The sequence below is a fragment of the Oncorhynchus keta genome, chromosome 22, assembly GCF_023373465.1.
Source record: "Oncorhynchus keta strain PuntledgeMale-10-30-2019 chromosome 22, Oket_V2, whole genome shotgun sequence".
Taxonomy (NCBI): Eukaryota; Metazoa; Chordata; class Actinopteri; order Salmoniformes; family Salmonidae; genus Oncorhynchus; species Oncorhynchus keta.
This window is the reverse complement of record NC_068442.1, coordinates 37,824,602-37,844,984: the sequence shown is the minus strand read 5'-3', so window position 1 is coordinate 37,844,984 and position 20,383 is coordinate 37,824,602. Positions and strand designations below refer to the sequence as shown.

The 20,383-nt window shown below is 41.5% G+C and overlaps 1 protein-coding gene across 2 annotated transcripts in view; it reads right to left on the bottom strand.

The window, feature by feature from the left end:
* LOC118401426 (ankyrin repeat domain-containing protein 13C) overlaps positions 1-20,383 on the bottom strand; it is a 59,568-nt gene that overhangs the window by 36,243 nt on the left and 2,942 nt on the right. For both annotated transcript variants that reach the window (XM_052475147.1, XM_035798914.2), the window contains exons 2-3: positions 18,868-18,909; positions 653-757 (exon numbers count right to left, since the gene is read on the bottom strand). In XM_052475147.1, the coding sequence (XP_052331107.1) occupies positions 653-757; positions 18,868-18,883 (121 nt within the window). In that variant the 5' untranslated portion in view covers positions 18,884-18,909. The remainder of the gene's footprint in view (positions 1-652; positions 758-18,867; positions 18,910-20,383) is intronic.

The window sequence follows — 20,383 nt, the reverse complement described above, 5'->3', positions numbered from 1 at the left end:
GAGTGGTTGAAAAATTAGTTTTAATGACTCCAACATAAGTGAATGTAAACTTCCGACTTCAACTGTAGCTCTACAAGCTTGGGGGCTTGACATAACACTACCAGGCCATGCTTGTGGGACAAACAGGGGAGATACAGAGGCGTGCCTATACCCAGCCTATGAGAGATGCATTTCCTAATGAATTATCTTTAATCTGAACACATAAGCCTGAGACCCTTGAGGAATTTCTCCCCTGATGGAAAAAAGGGGCAGCTTGGTGCCAACTTTGAGAGCCATGTGGAGGAATGCACAGGATCATCTGCCAATTTCATAGCAAGTTTCCCCCCTAGTTGTTGTTGTCTCCCACACAGGTGGGGCATTCAAGCAAACAAGCATGACTTCTGACACCAAAATGCTTCACACTGGGGCACAACGGCAGGCAATGGCATCTAGGATTTGATACCAGCAACCCACCAGTTGCCAGCTCACTTCAACAGATTTTTCCCGTCAGAAGCGGGGTTTGAACTGGCAACCCTTCGGTTGCTGGCTTGCCTCTCTAACTGCTAGGCTACCTGCCAGGCTACCTGCCATCTATGATAGGGGGAACACTGGTCAGGATTTAGGGGCCACTGGGCACAGTAGAGCCAGTCTGAGTCGAGGCGCGGTTGCTTACTCATCTGTCGATCTCCGTAGCTGATAGCTTCTGCAAGGGGACTCCATCCCTGAGCGTTCTTCACCTTTACTGGTGCATTGTGGGCCAGCAGCAGATGGGCACACTCTGTGGGAAAAATAAACAAAAGGCAACAGTAATTGACTTACAGGTCATTACAGAGACAAGGGTAGTGGGAGAGAGCACTGCCTTCTTAGTTCATTGACAATTTGCACACAACAATCGACGATGACAACAATTTATATTGAAATAGCCTAAAAAGTGTTTACATGACAAAGTACTTGAATGTAAAAATGTGTGTGTGGTTAATCTGATTTGCACTGCTACATTGCCCAGTGTGGGCTGACTAGAGCAGTGTTTACCCAACTCAGGGTAAGCCATCATTGTAAAATAAGAATTTGTTCTTAACTGACTTGCCTAGTTAAATAAATAAATAAAACATGTAAGTACCCCCAACAGCACACACTTTTGTTGTAGCCCCAGACAAGCACACCTAATTCAACTTGTCAACTAATCGACAAGCCCTGAATCTTTTTTTTTTTTGTATAGGGCTACAACAAAAATATGTACTGTTGTGGGTACTTGAGGACCGGAGTTGGGAAACACTGTACTGGAGACATGGGTCAAGCATTGCAAAGAAATCAAATTAATAACTTTCAAAAACTTTAACAAGCGGGTTCTGTGTAAGCATTTCTTCATAGTCTAAAGTCAACAGTACACTATTTTTCCCACCAAACGCTTCCCATCAGCCCTTCGTTGTCATGACAAGTATTTCATTCAAACTCCACTGAGCTTCCCTATCAAAAAGACAAAAGAGGCACCGGAAGCTAATATTAATTCCAACCTGACACCATGCCGATTTCGGAACAAGCTCTAAATTAGAATTCTAACCTCTCTTCTCCAGGGTACGGTTCCAAAAATGGAAGTCTGCAATAAATGAATTGACACGGTAGAATGGCTTCACTTCAAATATAATTCACTTCAAATAATTCTTGAAAAATATAACATTTTGGTCACATACACACCTTCGAAAAGGCCTCATAGGATTGTCTCTGAAATATTAGCCGTCCCAATCCAACTATTTCATTATGATTTTATAAAGGGTTTATTAAACTCTCATACATTCCACTGTTAGGCTATCTATTTTCAGTGTAGCCTGCAAGTTATTTTGACTAATACAGGAGCCAAATGCTTTGTAGCTGTACAGGACAATTCATGTTAAACTTGAACATAGATGAGAGTAATGTGAGTAAGAATGGGATGAAAATAACTGTGCTGTTAAACCACATGACCTCATGCATTCATATGGGCTTCCAACTTTATTAGCTTATAGCTATAGGATCCCTTCTGATGAGCCACACACACACATCTGGCTCTGCAATGCCAAACAACTATGAAGGCTGTAGGAAATTCAATTGTTTTTACCTCTGGCTTGACCACAACATATCCTAAGCCAGGAAATAAACAGACATCAATTAATTTGTATTCTGATGGGACAATACAACAGCCCAAACACCCAGGTGTTGCCTATATGTCAACAACAAGCAGCACCGCAGTGAGTGAAATACAGAGCTTCTGTACTTCCTGGGATGGGCACTTTGTCAGCAACAGAGCCAAAATGGGGCCTGCTGTTTCGACTGTTAATATAACAGTGACATCTCTTGAAATTGTGGCCTCCATGCAATTCTGTTTCAACTTTGGCTAATGCCATTCATAAATTGTATTGATAGATAGAGATTCACATACAAAAGATAATTGGAATTTATAAAAATTACACTGAATGGAAAATATATAGGCCAGCCATTTCATGGGTAGGAACTGGGACTATCATCACTCCTTTTTGGCAACCTGTTACAATGGATGACTCTAAATCATTGAACAAAAGCCACATGGATGCTCTTCTGTGTAGAACAAGTGTCTTTCTTTATCCCGGGAACATGGGTCTACCAGAAAACCCTATTACCCAACTGAATGAACCTAAGTAGTATACTCTCTCATTCGAGTCCAAACTTGTTGTTCTGCCTTGTTACTCAGCCAAATGTCACAGTGAATGCACAAGACATACCTCCCTCAGTCATAGAGAATGGAAAGTTTTCCTCCTGATGCCAGGGCAGACTGGCCAACTGGCATTTCGGGCAAATGCTATAGTGATGACTCCTGAATGTAGTCTAGAAGAGGCCATCTTATTGCCTAAGGAAAATTGAAATGATACATTCAAAGTAGTTCCACAAATGGGAGGTATTAGGTACACACGATAGTTGGGAGCTCAGCATCCATCCTCAGGGAGTTGAAAAGGTTTGGAATGGGCCCTCAAATCCTTAAGAAGTTCTACAGCTGCACCATTAAGAGCATCTTGACTGGATGCATCACCGCTTGGTATGGCAACAGCACCGTCCTGGATCGCATGGCGCTACAGAGGGTGGTGAGGACAGCCCAGTACATCACTGGAGCTGAGCTCCCTGCCATCCAGGACCTCTATACCAGGCGGTGTGAAAGGCCAGGAAAATCATTAAAGACAGCCACCGAAGCCATAGATTGTTTTCTCTGCTTCCGCATGGCTAGCAGTACCAGTCTATCAAGTCTGACACCCTCAGGCTCCTGAACAGCTTATATCCCCAAGCCATAAGCCATAACCAATAGCAAACAAAATATCTACACGGACTGAGTTGACCCTAGTATTTTATCTATCTTTGCCCTCTATGCACACTCACAGGATTCTACACACAGCCCTCCAACACACACATAGCATGCTCACACATTTATACCGACTACACACACACACACACACACACAGCTGCAAATCTGTTTATTACATATCCTGATGCCTTTTTGCAAATGAATATTCCAAACAAAACAGAAATATTGACATAAGTATTCAGACCCTTTACTCACGACTTTGTTGAAGCACCTTTGGCAGCGATTACAGCTTCAAGTCTTCTTGGGTGTGACCATACAAGCTTGGCACACCTGTATTTGGGGAGTCTCCCATTCTTCTCTGCAGATCCTCTCAAGCTCTGTCAGGTTGGATGGGGAGCATCGCTGCAACAGCTTTTTTCAGTCTCTCCAGAGATATTCGATCGGGTTCAATTCCGGGATCTGGCTGGGCCACTCAAGGACATTCAGAGACTTGTCCTGAGGCTACTCCTGCGTTGTGTTGGCTGTGTGCTTAGGGTTGTTGTCCTGTTGGAGAGTGAACCTTTGCCCCAGTCTAAGGGTCCTAATCGCTCTGGAGCAGGTTTTCATCAAGGATCACTCTGTACTTTGCTCATTTCATCGTTCTCTTGATCCTGACGAGTCTCCAAGTCCCTACCGCTGAAAAACATTCTCACAGCATGACACTGCCACCATCATGCTTCACTGTAGAGATGGTGCTTGGTTTCCTCCAGAACTGTCACAAGGCATACAGGCCAAAGAGTTCAATCTTGGTTTCATCAGAACAGATCATCTTATTATTCATGGTCTGAGAGTCCTTTAGGTACATTTTACTGAGGAGTGGCTTCTGTCTGGTCACTTTACCATAAAGACCTGATTGGTGGAGTGCTGCAGATATGGTTGTCCTTCTGGAAGGTTCTCCCATCTCCACAGAGGAACTCCAGAGCTCTGTCAGAGTGGCCATCAGTTTCTTGGTCACCTCCCTGACCAAGGCCCTTTTCCAATTGCTCAGTTTGGCTGGGCGGCCAGCTCTAGGAAGAGTCTTGGTGGTTCCAAATGTCTTCCATTTAAGAATGATGGAGGCCACCGTGTTCTTGGGGATCTTCAATGCTGCAGACATTTTTTTTTGGTACACTTCCCCAGATTTGTGCCTCGACTCAATCCTGTATCGGAACTCTACGGACACATCCTTCTACCTCATGGCTTGGTTTTTACTCTGACAAGCACTGTCAACTGTGGGACCTAATATAGACAGGAGTGTGCTTTCCAAATCATGGTCCAATCGATAGAATTTACCACCGGTGGACTCCAATCCAGTTGTAGAAACATCTCAAGGATGATCAATGGATACAGGATGCAACTGAGCTTAATTTTGAGTCAAATAGCAAAGGGTCAATACATACAGTACCAGTCAAAAGTTTGGACACACCTACAAATTACAGGGTTTTAATTAATTTTTAAAAAATATATATATATTTTTTTTACTATTTTCTACATTGTAGAAAAGTACTGAAGACATCAACACTATGAAATAACACATATGGAATCATGTAGTAACCAAAAACAGTGTTAAACAAGTAAAAATATATTTTATATTTGTGAATCTTCAAAGTAGCCACCCTTTGCCTTGATGACAGCTTTATTTAATCCATTTTAAAATGGGCTCCTGAGTGACGCCGTGGGAATCTCAGTGCTTTAAGCGTCACTATAGACACACTGGTTCGAATCCAGGCTATATCACAACTAGCAGTGTTGGGAGCCAAATAGGGCGGCACACATTTGGTCCAGCGTCGTCATGGTTGGGCCGGTGTAGGCCGCCATTGTAAATAAGGATTTGTTCTTGACTGACTTGCTTTGTTAAATAAAGGTTAAATAAAAATTCACGTTTAAAAATAAGGCTGTAACGTAACAAAATGTGGAAAAAGTGAAGGGGTCTGAATACACTGTGTATATAAACTCAGCAAAAAAAGAAACGCCCTCTCACTGTCAACTGCATTTATTTTCAGCAAACTTCACATGTGTAAATATTTGTATGAACATAACAAGATTCAACAACTGAGACAAACTGAACAAGTTCCACAGACGTGACAAACAGAAACGGAATAATGTGTCCCTGAACAAGGGGGGTCCAAATCAAAAGTAACAGTCAGTATCTGGTGTGGCCACCAGCTGCATTAAGTACTGCAGTGCATCTCCATCTCATGGACTGCACCAGATTTGTCAGTTCTTGCTGTGAGATGTAACCCCACTCTTCCACCAAGGCACCTGCAAGTTCCCGGACATTTCTGGGGGGAATGGCCCTAGCCCTCACCCTCCGATCCAACAGCTCCCAGACGTTCTCAATTGGATTGAGATCCAGGTCGTTCTCTGGCCATGGCAGAACACTGACATTCCTGTCTTGCAGAAAATCAGCCAAACTGCCCGTTCTGTGAGTGGTGGCATTGTCATGTCGGAGGGTCATGTGAGGATGAGCCTGCAGGAAGGGTACCACATGAGGGAGGAGGATGTCTTCCCTGTAACACACAGTGTTGAGATTGCCTGCAATGACAACAGGCTCAGTCCGATGATGTTGTGACACACCACCCCAGACCATGACCCTCCACCTCAAAAATAGATCCCGCTCCAGAATACAGGCCTCGATGTAACGTTCATTCCTTCGACGATAAACGTAAATCCGACCATCACCCCTGGTGAGACAAAAGTGCGACTCATCAGTACTTTTTGCCAGTCCTGTCTGGTCCAGTGACGGTGGGTTTGTGCCAAAGGCGACATCGTTGCAGGTAATGGCTGGTGAGGACCTACCATACAACAGGCCTATAAGCCCTCAGTCCAGCCTCTCTCAGCCTATTGCGGACAGTCTGACCACTGATGGAGGGATTGTGTGTTTCTGGTGTAACTCGGGCAGTTGTTGTTGCCATCCTGTACCTGTCCCGCAGGTGTGATGTTCGGATGTACCAATCCTGTACAGGTGTTGTTACATGTGGTCTGCCGCTGCGAGGATGATCAGTTGTCCGTCCTGTCTCCCTGTAGAGCTGTCTTAGGCGACTCACAGTACGGACATTGCAATTTATTGCCCTGGCCACATCGCAAGTCAGTAGAAAGGCCTCTTTAGTGTCCTAAGTTTTCATAACTGTGACCTAAATTGCCTACCGTCTGTAAGCTGTTAGTGTCTTAACGACCGTACCACAGGTACATGTTCATTAATTGTTTATGGTTCATTGAACAAGCATGGGAAACAGTGTTAAAACCCTTTACAATGAAGATCTGTGAAGTCATTTGGATTTTTACGAATTATCTATGAAAGACAGGGTCCTGAAAAAGGGTTGTTTCTTTTTTTGCTGATATATATATATATATATATAAATAAGACACACCTCTATCACTCCAGAATCCCTGCACATTGCAAATATGGAGTGGAACTGATCCTGTATATAGCTTCTTATTTCTATTTCTCGTTTGATTTTGTTCTACCATATATCATTTTTTGTGCAACATTGATATTAATTACTGGCTTGTAAGAAAGGCATTTCACTGTACTGGTGCACATGACATTAACTTTACTTGAAAACATACTTAGAGAGAACACGAGTAGAAGTTTGAGGTAGAAATAGAGAACAAGTGAAAAAAGAGAAGTAAAACATGTTTTAACGAGGGGAACATGTTGTATTTTTTCACAATTTTTAACCTAAGGCAACACAGTTCAGAACAAATACTTATTTTACAATTTTAGATCTAATGAAGAATAATAAAGTTTCCTATTTTATAAAATATAAAGTTGTGCTCCGATGACGGGGTGATGTTGAGTCACAAAAAGTCTTGCGTCCATCTCCAAACTGAAAAGCAAAAAGCTAACACGTGTCAGTGAGTGTTGCATCAGCATGATCCATGCTTATCCTCTTTGTCCAGGGCCAAGCCAGCTGATGAGGGAGTTTAATGTGTAGAGGAAACTGAGTTTGCCTGCCCGGCCGCTGTGGTCTTGGCAGCTAAGTGAATGACTAGCATCCTACTGGATGACGTAAGACAGACAGCCCTATTCACTGATTGTGTAGTGAAAATTCTTTACATAAGCCTGAGCAAGCAAGCAGACAGGCTAGATTAGGCAGAGAACTGCAGGGCATGTCTGTCAGGCAAGGCCCTAGGAGCAGGGTTTGGCAATTCAGGGAAGAGTTCTATACTAGGGTAGGCTAATCCTACACTCTTAGAAAAACAAAAGTGCAATCTCGAACCCAAAATGGTTCTTCGGCTGTCTCTAAAGAAGAACCCTTTGAATAACTTTTTTGTGGTTCCAGGTAGAACCCTTTTGGGTTCTATGAAGAACCCTTTCCACAGACAGTTCTACGTTGTACTGAAAAAGGGTTCTACCTGGAACCAAAAAGGGTTCTCCTATGGGAACAGCTGACGAACCGTTTTGGAACACTTTTTTCGAAGTGTACTGACTGGACCACGGCTGTACAACCTCATCGGTAAGACCAGATGGTATCTGCAGATAAGTTCTCTTATCGCGACCTCTACACTATTCAATCGTGAAAATAATTTGGTTTGACATGAATCTACTCGACAGATATTTGGGGTATGAGAATATAGGGTTTTGCTCAGCCTGAAGAAATGAGACAACTTCTAAACAAAAACAGGCCGAAGGCAGAAATGTTAGCACAAACTACAGTGCAGCGTGAGCTTCTTTGCAAGCGTAGTGAGTAGGGTTGCACATTTTGGAGAATAATCAGAGGTGGAAACTTTCCGTGGGAATATGGGAATTAATGGAAATGTGAAAAATATGAATTTTAAATATTAATACCATTTAAATGTTGTTTTTTTGCATTGTATATATTTGAAGGAAAAATGAAACCGCACACTGCTCTTGATAGGTTATTAAAGATCAGTGATACAATCTTTAATAAGCGTATCGGCCTCACGGCCTTCGTCAGAGCTTTTGTTCCACGCATCGAAAAGGGGTTGGAGGCGAAGGAAAAACAAATAAGTGCTACCAAATATAACAATATCCATTTCATAAATATTCAAATAAAATGTGTAAATAAGACGTATTAATAAACACGTCTGTAAAACCACAATGAGGCAAGTTTTCATTCATTATTGGGTACATCGTACGAAAAACAGAGTAATCTTAAACATAATTCATGTTCAAATTCATACATGCATTTCATCATTAAGTATTTTAGGAAATAATGTCTGGAGGGTGAAAATACAAAAACATTATCTTTTACTCAGAGTGTTATTAATATCACCTCCCCTGTCTGACATCTTAACTTTCTCTATGCCACAAAATCTAAAAAAAAAGGTAGAAATGTCCTGCTTTAGGTCATTAAAATGTACTGCGACTGGATAATCCCTGTCGTTTCTCCTGATTTAACTTTTATGTTCACTAATTCTCTGTTTGAGAGGATGATAGGTTTTACCGACATAGCACAGCCCACATGGACATTTAATCATGTAAATAACATGGTGGAACACATAATAATGTTGTTAATTTGGAACCATTTTCTTTTATGTGGGTGGCAGAAATATTCCCACTTCATCATATTGTTGCACTGTGCGCATCCTCTGCATGTATAGCTACCATTTGGAAGAGGGCGTAAAAGAGCCTGGATGATTGTCTTTTGTGGCTGGCAGTTGGCATGAACCAATTTATCGCGTAAATTGCGACCTCTCCTATACACAATAAGTGGTGGATTTTTAAATTCAGCCGGCAAAGCTGGGTCCGATGGTCAAATATGCCAGTGGTCCTTGAACGCATCTCCCACTTTTCGCGAGTTCAAAGTATATGTGGTTGTGAACATTACGGCTTGTTCTTTTGCAGGTCTTTTTGTAGCCGTTCATCTTGTGTTTTTCCCCAATGCCAAATTTAGAGCTTCATCCACACATTGTGGTGAATAGCCTCTTCTTAGAAACCTAATGCGCATCTCCGCTGCTTTTTCTAGGTAATCTTCTGTAATCGCCATACACAGCGCAGTCTGAAAAACTGGCATCTTGGATGTCCTCTTTTTAATGTCTCAGGATGGAAGCTGTCTCTCTGTAATATAGTATTTCTGTCCGTTAAACAGGGTTCCGTTTAATTTCTCAATCCACATATCGAGGTAATGAACACGTTGAGTGTCACATTCAATAGTGAATTTGAGATTAGGGACAATTAAGTAGTGCCATAAAATCTGACAGCTCTTTTTCCGGTCCTTCCCATATGCAATTTTCTTTTTGTCAATATATCGATACCACTTCATGACTTTATTCAAAAATTGATTTTCGTTTTCATTATTAACAAAACGTTCTTCAAAAAGACCCACATAAAGGTTAGCATAACTCGGAGCGAATGTGAAGCCCATCAATGTTCCATTCGTTGTAGGTAGTATTCATCATCAAACCTAAAATAGTTATAAGTCAAAACAAATTCAGCCAGCATTAGAATAAAGGTTGTTGGTGGATATTCGTTAGTACCTCTGTCTCCCAAATAGTGAGCTAGGGCTGCCAGCCCTCCCACATGGGGAATGCTGGTATATAGATTCTCAATATCTAATGTGACCAAAATACAGTCTTCTGTTAAACCCGTTATTGGTGAAATCTTGTTTATGAAGTCTATAGTCTTTTTACATATGATGGCAATGCTTGCACATGAGTTTTAATAAAATAGTCTACAAAGTTCGACAACGGCTCTAGCATTGAGCCTATTCCTGCAACCACTTGGCTGCCTGGATAATTGCCTTGTGTTTTAGGTTTGTGTAATTTCGGTAAAATGTACAGGCATGGACGTATGGCACATTTGCAGCAAAGATATTTCTATTCAGGTTTTGATATAAGGTGGTTTAATAGGGCTCCAGATTAGAGCATATTTACTTTTGGAACACCTGTGTGGGATCAACACTCAGTTTTCTATAGACACGTTCATTGCTGAGTTGTCTCTGAATTTCTTCTTTATATTTTTCATAGTCTAAAACAACCACAGCACCCCCCTTATCTGCAGGTTTAATAACCAAGGATGAATATTTCATTGTATATATTTACCATATCATATGGAGACAGAAACAAACCGTTTACCTTATCATAAGTAAACATAATTGCAAATGATTAAATCTTTCCAATAGAAAATAAAATCATAAAAATGTAATTACGAATTGAACTTTAATTAAATGAGTTGACTCTTCACATGGGATGATTTCACTGAACAACAAAAGGGAATATTGAATGATCCCCAATGATCCATTGCATCTCCCAAAAACATTTTCAACATACGTAAAATGATAGTCTAGAAACTAAAGCTTTGGTTGTCTTCCTCTCAGGCTTCCATGTCTTCTCCCCGGACATCCTCAATGTCCACTAGAGGTCGACCGACTAATTAGGGCCGATTTCAAGTTTTCACAACAATCAGAAATCTGTATTTTTGAGCACATTTTTTATTTTTATATACCTTTATTTAACTAGGCAAGTCAGATAAGAACACATTCTTATTTTCAATGACGGCCTAAGAATGGTGGGTTAACTGCCTTGTTCAGGGGCAGTACGACAGATTTTTATCTTGTCAGCTCGGGGGATCCAATCTTGCAACCTTACAGTTAACTAGTCCAACGCTCTAACCACCTGATTACATTAATGCAGTTGAAGCCAAGGTAAGTCGCTAGCTAGCATTAAACTTATCTTATAAAAAACAAATCAATCAATCATAATTAGTAGTTATAACTACACATGGTTGATGATATTACTAGTTTATCTAGCGTGTTCTGCGTTGCATATAATCAATGCAACGCTGCGGGATGATTTACCAAAAGCGCATTTGCGAAAAAAGCATAATCGTTGGATGACTGTACCTAACCATAAACACCAATGCCTTTCTTAAAATCAATACACAGAAGTATATATTTTTAAACATGCATATTTAGCTAAAAGAAATCCAGGTTAGCAGGCAATATTAACCAGGTGAAATTGTGTCACTTCTCAGGGTATATCAGGGTATATGCAACAGTTTGGGCAGCCTGGCTCATTGCGAACTAATTTGCCAGAATGTTACGTAATTATGACATAACATTGAAGGTTGTGCAATGTAACAGGAATATTTAGACTTATGGATGCCACCCGTTAGATAAAATACCGAATGGTTCCATACTTCACTGAAATAACAAACGTTTTGTTTTCAAAATGATAGTTTCCGGATTCGACCATATTAATGACCAAAGGCTCGTATTTCTGTGTGTTATGTTATAATTAAGTCTATGATTTGATAGAGCAGTCTGACTGAGAGGTGGTAGGCAGCAGGCTCGTAAGCATTCATTCAAACAGCACTTTAGTGCGTTTTGCCAGCAGCTCTTCGCAAGCACAGCGCTGTTTATGACTTCAAGCCTATCAGCCTAATGGCTGGTGTAACCGATGAGAAATGGCTAGCTAGTTAGCGGGGTGCACGCTAATAGCGTTTCAAACGTCACTCGCTCTGAGACTCGGAGTGGTTGTTCCCCTTGCTCTGAAAGGGCCGCAGCTTTTGTGGAGTGATGGGTAACGCTGATTCGAGTGTGGCTGTTGTCGATGTGTTCCTGGTTCGAGCCCAGGTAGGGGCGAGGAGAGGGACGGCAGGTATACTGTTACTCTGGCAATACTATAGTGCCTATATGAACACCCAATAGCCAAATGTATATGAAATACAAATGGTATAGAGAGAAATAGTCCTATAAATACTATATTAACTACAACCTAAAACCTCTTACCTTGGAATATTGAAGTATCATGTTAAAAGGAACCACAAACTTTCATATGTTTTCATGTTCTGAGCAAGGAACTCAAACGTTAGCTTTTTTACATGGCACATATTGCACTTCAACTTCTCCAACACTTAGTTTTTGCATTATTTAAACCAAATTGAACATGTTTCATTATTTATTTGAGGCTAAATTAAATTTTTATTGATGTATTATATTAAGTTAAAATAAGTGTTCATTCAGTATTGTTGTAATTGTCATTATTACAAATAATAATAAAAGAAAATCGGCTGATTAATCGGTATCGGCTATTTTTGGTCCTCCAATAATCGGTATCGGCGTTGAAAAATCATAAATCGGTCGACCTCTAATGTCCACCTCTTGAACATCAGACTCTGACGCCTCATCTTCACTGTCACTTTCCAACCTGGTTGAGGATGGCTTGTTATCAGGCTCAAAAAGCCTCAAATTTGCCTGGATGGCCACCAATTTTTCATCTATTTTATTGGTCAGCCTGTTGCGTGCTTTGGTGTGTGTGTTCCCAAACATGGACCAGTTGCGCCCTGAGGCGACTGATTTTGGTGGGATTTGGAGGATGATGGAGGCAACAGGGAAAGAGCTTTAGATCCACAAAGTCCCCTCCAGCAGGTGGCTGATGAGATATGTTGGCACAACTGCCATATTGCATCTCCATTCCAAAGCCTTTGCTTGAAAGTGTACTTCACCAGACTGCCAAGAACCTTATCCCCATTCAGGCCAAGGTGGCGAGACACGGTAGTGATGACACCATAGGCCTTGTTGAGCTCTGCACCAGACAGGATAGGGAGGTCCAACATGTACGCTACAACGTATATGAGCTTGAGGCAGAAGTCTTCATGCTTTTTGATGTATTTCAGAACTGCAGTTTCCTGTGCTTGGAGCAACAGTGAAGTGGGCAGGGCAGTATGGATTTATTCTCTAACATATGCAAGCACAGTCTGCACATCAGACCAGATGGCATGGTCTCCCTTAATACGTGCAATGCTTACTGCTATAGGTTTCAGGAGTTTCAGGCTGCTTACCACTCTCTCTCAAAATACATAATCCAGGAGGATCCTCTTGATGGGGCTGTCCATGTTGTCAGACTGTGATATGGCCATTTCTTGGAAAGACTCCTTCCCCTCCAGGAGACTGTCAAACACTATGACAATACCACCCCAACGGGTGTTGCTGGGCAGCTTCAATGTGGTGCTCTTATTCTTCTCACTTTACTTGGTGAGGTAGATTGCTGCTATAACTTGATGAAGCTTCACATACCAAACCATTTCCTTGGCTCTCTTGTAGAGTGTATCCATTGTTTTCAGTGCCATGATGTCCTTGTGGAGCAGATTCAATGCATGAGCATCACAGCCAATGGGTGTGATGTGAGGGTAGGACTCCTCCACTTTAGACCAAGCAGCCTTCATGTTCGCAGCATTGTCTGTCACCAGTGCAAGTACCTTCTGTGGTCCAAGGTCATTGATGACTGCCTTCAGCTCATCTGCAATGTAGAGACCGGTGTGTCTGTTGTCCCTTGTGTCTGTGCTCTTGTAGAATACTGGTTGAGGGGTGGAGATGATGTAGTTAATTATTCCTTGCCCATGAACATTCAACCACCCATCAGAGATGCTAGCAATACAGTCTGCTTTCTCTATGATTTGCTTGACCTTCACTTGAACTCTGCATCTAGCAAATTAGTAGATAAAGCATGTCTAATTGGGGGGGTATGCTGGGCGAAGAACATTCTTCCAATACACATTGCCTGTGAGCATCAGAGGTGAACCAGTTGCATACACAGATCGGGAAAGACATTCATCAGCATTTCTCTGACTACGTTCCTCCATTGTGTCAAAAAAACATTGATTCCAGGAGGACCATGAGCTATTGTTATCGATAAGATGTCCGTTTCATCATTTTCACCTCGACTTTTGTCAGAGGTTGCTTGTTGTGAACGCTGAGGGAACTTTATGCACTTGACCAGATGATTCTGCATCTTTGTTGCATTCTTCAACAAATTATTTGGCACAGTATTTGCAAATGTACACAGCTTTTCCATCTACATTAGCTGCAGTGAAATGTCACCACACATCAGATAGCGCCCGTGGCATTTTCCTTTAAAGAAAAAAATGAGTAAAAAAACAAATACAACTCCATGTACAGATAAATAGTTAAGCAGTTAGATTAAACAACTCCTTTGTAAGATACATGTTTTAAAATGGTGAATTAACACTCAGTTAACAGGCTCAAACAAGCGAAAACCCACATGGTAGCAAAAACTAACTAGCAGAAATTGTTAACAAGTTAGAAATGATTTAAACACACTTTGCTGTAGGCTACTATTTACTAGTGAACAAAAATGCATGTATGACGTAAAAATATATTCACCCCACCCAGTATTGTAATAAAAAATTACCAGAAAGGATGTAGTCCTTGGCTCAGACAGTGTAGTAGTGTGGGCTCAATAGCATCCCATTAGTGTGCAAGATCTTGAGAATCAGCTGTACATGTGATGAAAGAGTGCACTGTGCATGCAGCGGGTTGCAATTCCATTGACTATGGGATAGTTCAACCTAAATATGCCACATGACCTAGAACTGCCCTGTGTAATCCCATGAAAAAAGGTTCACTGCTATAAACAAACTTCTTTGATGAATTTAAGCAAAATTCCCCAAATTCCGGAGTTTAACTTCCCATGGATTTACCGGAAAGTTTCCGACCCTTTGCAACCCCAGTAGTGATGGAGTTTGTTTCTTTCCAAGTGAGGGATTTTCTTTCCAAGCGCAGTGTGAGGGAGTTTCTTTCCAAGCGCAGTGTGAGGGAGTTCCTGTCCATTATCTGTCCATTGATTGAACTTCAACACACCATGAACATTTCACTTCTAATACATATCAAACCAAAATACTGCCTCGAAACATAATTGATAGCCAATTAGCAACAGATTACCTCTACAGTCCGAATCCATCAAATATACAGACAGCAGCTGTGAAACTATTGATAAAAGAAAGTCTCAACAATCTGGTCAGCTCAGCAGAGTGCGTGCGTACAGAGGCAGTGGGGCTCTGCCCAAAACACACCAGTGACAGGAGGGCGGAGAGGACGGGGCGGAAGAGTTGTACTAATCTGATTGCCGCACGCTTCAGTACGTGCGTTGGCTGCAGATGGGGCACTTGTCAGAACCACCCAGGGCTGTAAATGTCAGCCCATTTCAGACTAGAGCCAGGCACATCCCCAAATGGCTTGCTCATTCACTCCCCTGTCTTTCTTTCTTTCTCTCCATCATCTCTTACAGGAGAGAGGTTGCACCATTTATTGGTTGCACTTCTTAATAAATTAGCTTAACTAATATTTGGGCTTTCTCATCAGTCTTCTAAATACAGACTGAGCTTTACTGCTTCCTGATACCGAGGGCCTTTCTCTGTTTTGTGAAAACGTTCCTTTTTAGTGTGCTTATGATATGATGCACTTGCGTGTCAGATTTCACTGGCTATCGACAGGCTCAACCTGGTACCTTGGTACCAAACACGCAACTCGTTATCCTGGATCTCACAAATCCTTTTGAGGTCAAATCTCTAATTTATTTATATAGCCCTTCGTACATCAGCTGATATCTCAAAGTGCTGTACAGAAACCCAGCCTAAAACCCCAAACAGCAAGCAATGCAGGTGTAGAAGCACAGTGGCTAGGAAAAACTCCCTAGAAAGGCCAAAACCTAGGAAGAAACCTAGAGAGGAACCAGGCTATGTGGGGTGGCCAGTCCTCTTCTGGCTGTGCCGGGTGGAGATTATAACAGAACATGGCCAGGTGGCCTGTCATTGTGTCTCTCTGGGCAAGCAAAGCACAACTGGACAGGAGACACAACAAGACAGGGTGCCAAACAAACACCACCCCTAACAACTGACAGATACATACGCAGCTCAGTGATGTTCTGTTGCTGTATGCCAAATAGGGGAATCCTCAAACCCATCCAGTATTATGCCGCATTCAGGATTCAGCCCGTAGCTTTATGAGGTGTAGAGAGGGGAGAAAAAGGAACTGTAGATACTGATATCTAAACAAACATCTGCAACAGATCTGCAACTGTACAGACATGGGCTTGTATGACAGATCTGACTCTTCAGACATACTACACAATCTTCAGTATCAAACATGTATCCTAAAGTCCTTCCCACGGACTCTCACTAGTATTCATCATGATTCTACAGTGCAGGAAGAAGAGAGGGCACACTCCATGTATTAACCTCTAGTGACACCCCATCCCGTGAACGGGACCGTTGTCATCATCTGACACTAATTAGCATAACGCAACAGACATAAATATTCCTAGAAAATATTCCTATTCATGAAAATCACAAAATACATTGAGACACAGCTTAGCCTTTTGTTAATCACCCTGTCATCTCAGATTTTCAAAATATGGTTTACAGCCAAAGCTAGACAAGCATTTGTGTAAGTTTATCGATAGCCTAGCATAGAATTTTGTCCAGCTAGCAGCAGGTAACTTGGTCACAGAAATCAGAAAAGCAATCAAATTAAATTGTTTACCTTTGATGAGCTTCGGATGTTTTCACTCACGAGACTCCCAGTTAGATAGCAAATGTTCCTTTTTTCCCAAAAATATTATTTTTGTAGGCGAAATAGCTCCATTTGTTCTTCACGTTTGGCTAAGAAATCGCGCGGAAATTGCAGTCATGAAAACGGCTAAAAATATTCCAAATTAGCTCCATAATATCGACAGAAACATGGCAAACTTATACTTATACTTTATTATACTTTGTTATACTTTACGCACAAAACACTATGAGAGACTTAATATGCCATTTAGCTGACGCTTTTATCCAAAGCGACTTACAGTCATGTGTGCATACATTTTACGTATGGGTGGTCCCGGGAATCGAACCCACTACCCTGGCGTTACAAGCGCCATGCTCTACCAACTGAGCCACAGCTGACCACTGACGCAATGTTGACGTTCAGGCTCATTTTTCAAAATAAAAGCCTGAAACTATGTATTGTGACACTAGACACATTAGGGAAGCCATATAAAAAGTAATCTGGTTGATAGCCCATTCACTGCTCAATAGGGACGCATAGGAACGCAGAGCCTTCTAAATAAGAGTCCCTTCCTGTTTGGATTTTTCTCAGGCTTTCTCTTGCAACATCAGTTCTGCTATACTCACAGACAATATTTTTACAGTTTTGGAAACTTTAGAGTGTTTTCTATCCTAAGCTGTCAATTATATGCATATTCTAGCATCTTGTCCTGACAAAATATCCCGTTTATTACGGGAACGTTTTTTCCCCAAAAATGAAAATACTGCCCCCTAGTCACAATTAAGTGTCGACATCCAGCTCCTTATCACAAACAGGCCATCCTTTACTGCAGTGATTCCCAACCAGGGGTACAAGGACCCCTAGGGGCCTATCCACAGGGGATACTTGAGAAAACTCATGAGACCATAGGCTTACTGGTAAAATGCACATGAGGGGGTACTTCAGGCGTACTCCGCGCAGAGCAAAGGTTGGGAACCACTGCTTTACTGTATGTTATAGAGACTAGCACACACACAAAGCAGTACAGTGTCTCCTTCCAAACAGAAATCCCAATAGGGAGGACCACACCCACAATATGAGCTCATGTTGCTGCTATCGCCTGTCTAGCCAATACATCTCTAGAGGATAGGGCGGGGTCATAAGTTAGGGATAGGCTAACGCATTACTACAATCAATTCAACCACTACACTCTCAGTTGGGTAGCAAGCAAAATAGTGATAAACAGTACCTATATGTAGTGGAAATAAGATTTCCATGTAGTTTCAATTCAGTTGTGTTTACATCTGACATACAAGCAGTGAACGGCACACAAGGAACATACGCCTGGATAGTTCACTGAAAGCCCCTTAAAAAAAGCATAAATCTTTTAATAGCATGTACTGTAGTCTCCCAGTGAAATTAAATGTAGGCATCTAGTCACAAAAGGGGCATTGCATGAATATTTTACGCAGAAGCATGTTTCTAGTAAAGCCAATACAACTTAACACAGCACAAAAAGACCAACGTACTGAAGTGTTCTACAAAACTTTAATAGCAGTCGTGATCGCTCTACTTTGTCCTCAAAGGCTATACATTATCCCACTGTGAAAATACATAAACAAAACGTAAAATGTAAATTCAGTAATATGCAACAACCAAAAACTAATGAGCTAGGATATGGTCTCTGCCTGGATAATTCTGGGATGAGATTAGCTAGCTTTGTACAATAGAACTTCGAACAAAATCCCTTTATCTTCCTTGATCCAGAGAGATGATCACTGACATTAATGATCTGCAAGGATGCATAGCAGTCATAGCAGATTAAATTTAGGAAAGAAAAATCTCTAGTCATTCGTACTGCTAATCATCCTCACTGCCAAGTTCCATCTGTCAGGGTATGTGTGGGCCAACTGTCCAACATGTATCCATCTCAATCATAGATAATGAGCAATGCATAGCCTCTTTTGTGCAGCCTTAGATTCAATAGAAATTATGCAATCTTCACTATTGTCGAGACAGTCCGTTCTAGCACAGAGTCCACTTTAGAGGTTTTAGTCTGAAGGAAAGTCCATTAAAAAGGGGTTGCCAGTGCAAACCTATTTTGGTCAGTTATAAATACATAAGCTCCTGTTTAGAAATGCATGAGCATCCTGCCTTTTGTGGTTTGACTCTGAGATCTGCGATTGGTGGCAAACGTCTATAGCACTTTACCCTCCACAAAGGGATTCAGGACCAGACAAACACACACGTCAGAAACCTAGGCCTTCATGCCAGACAACAGACACTCACCATACACAAACACCCTAATGGAACCTGTGCACTACTCACCTTTGTGACCCATCATGACAGCGAGGTGTAGGGGTGTGTTTCCTGAAGAGGACAAAGAAAATACAGTTTAGACCACAGGAGGTTGGTGGCACCTTAATTGGGGAGAACAGCCTTGTGGTAATGACTGGAGCGGAATCAGTGGAATAGTATCAAATAGATCAAACATGGTTTCGAGGTGTTCGATGCCATTCCATGAGCTCTGTTCCGGCCATTATTATGAGCAATTCTCCACCAGTTTAGACTGTGTGTTACAGATAGGCCTGCAAACAGACACTCAAAATATCATATCAATTCCCATGCCCATTATTTACTTAGCCTAACCAATATGTAATTGAACCTTGGAAAAACTGCTGTATTTGGTAAAGCAGTAATCCACTAAGGCTGCATTTACACAGCCAGACAAATTCTGATATTTTTTTCACTAATTAGTCTTTTGATCAATCAGATCAGCTCTGAATAAGAACGGATTTGAAAAGATCTGATGTGACTGGTCAAAAGACCAATTATATTAAAGATCAGAATTGGGCTGCCTGTTTAAATGCAACCTTAATCATTAAGAAGAAGGATAGTGTATGTATGTGTGTGTGTGTGGTCAGTCTCAGAGAATAGAGAATATAGTGTAGACAGGCACAAATTGCACCTGTTTTAAAAAAGGCAGTTTACAGTATTATAATATTATAATACTGTACACTTAAAGGTCCCCACATAGCCTACATCAAAGAAATTAACATGTACAGACAAAAAGTACCCTTCTGTAGTAAACTAATGAAGAAAAGCCACAAACACTGACAGCATGAGCAAAGGTCTGAATATGCACAAGTAGAATCATTACATTACATTTACATTTAAGTCATTTAGCAGACGCTCTTATCCAGAGCGACTTACAAATTGGTGCATTCACCTTGTGACATCCAGTAGAATAGTCACTTTACAATAGTAAATATTGTAAATATACAATAGAATCCTACGGAGAAAGCTAAAAACCCATCCCCATAGCTTATTCCAGTAGACAGGGTGGCCACATGGCAGGCATCTAGAGTATAACAGGCCTCCCAGTAGCCCTGATGTGACAAACTTCATAGAGGGCCTCGGCCCAGCTGAGGTTCTCAGATGAGAAAGGGGAGTGTCCAAGACTGGCAGATACCTCAGTCTCAGTCTGCTTATTTTCAGACGCCGCATAACTTCAGGTTGGTTTAGAGATTCTGGAATAATAATCTTAAATAATCTTAATAATAAACCTTATACACCTTTAATAAACAATGTGAAACAATGCAGTATGGGAGGTCAACATGGACCAGTCCACTTGAACTGGGATAGCCTTGCCATGCACAAGGGGATGTAGAACCAGCCCTATTGCAGCCTGCATCACCTAAAATGTGCTGTAAGTAAACAGTGGAGACTGATCAAGTTCCTGGTCATGCTCAAATGGATATGGTCCAAAACATAATCAACAGACTCACCATACTGACACTACCACAGTAGGCCACATTGAATATCAGCACTAGAGGAATTCCCA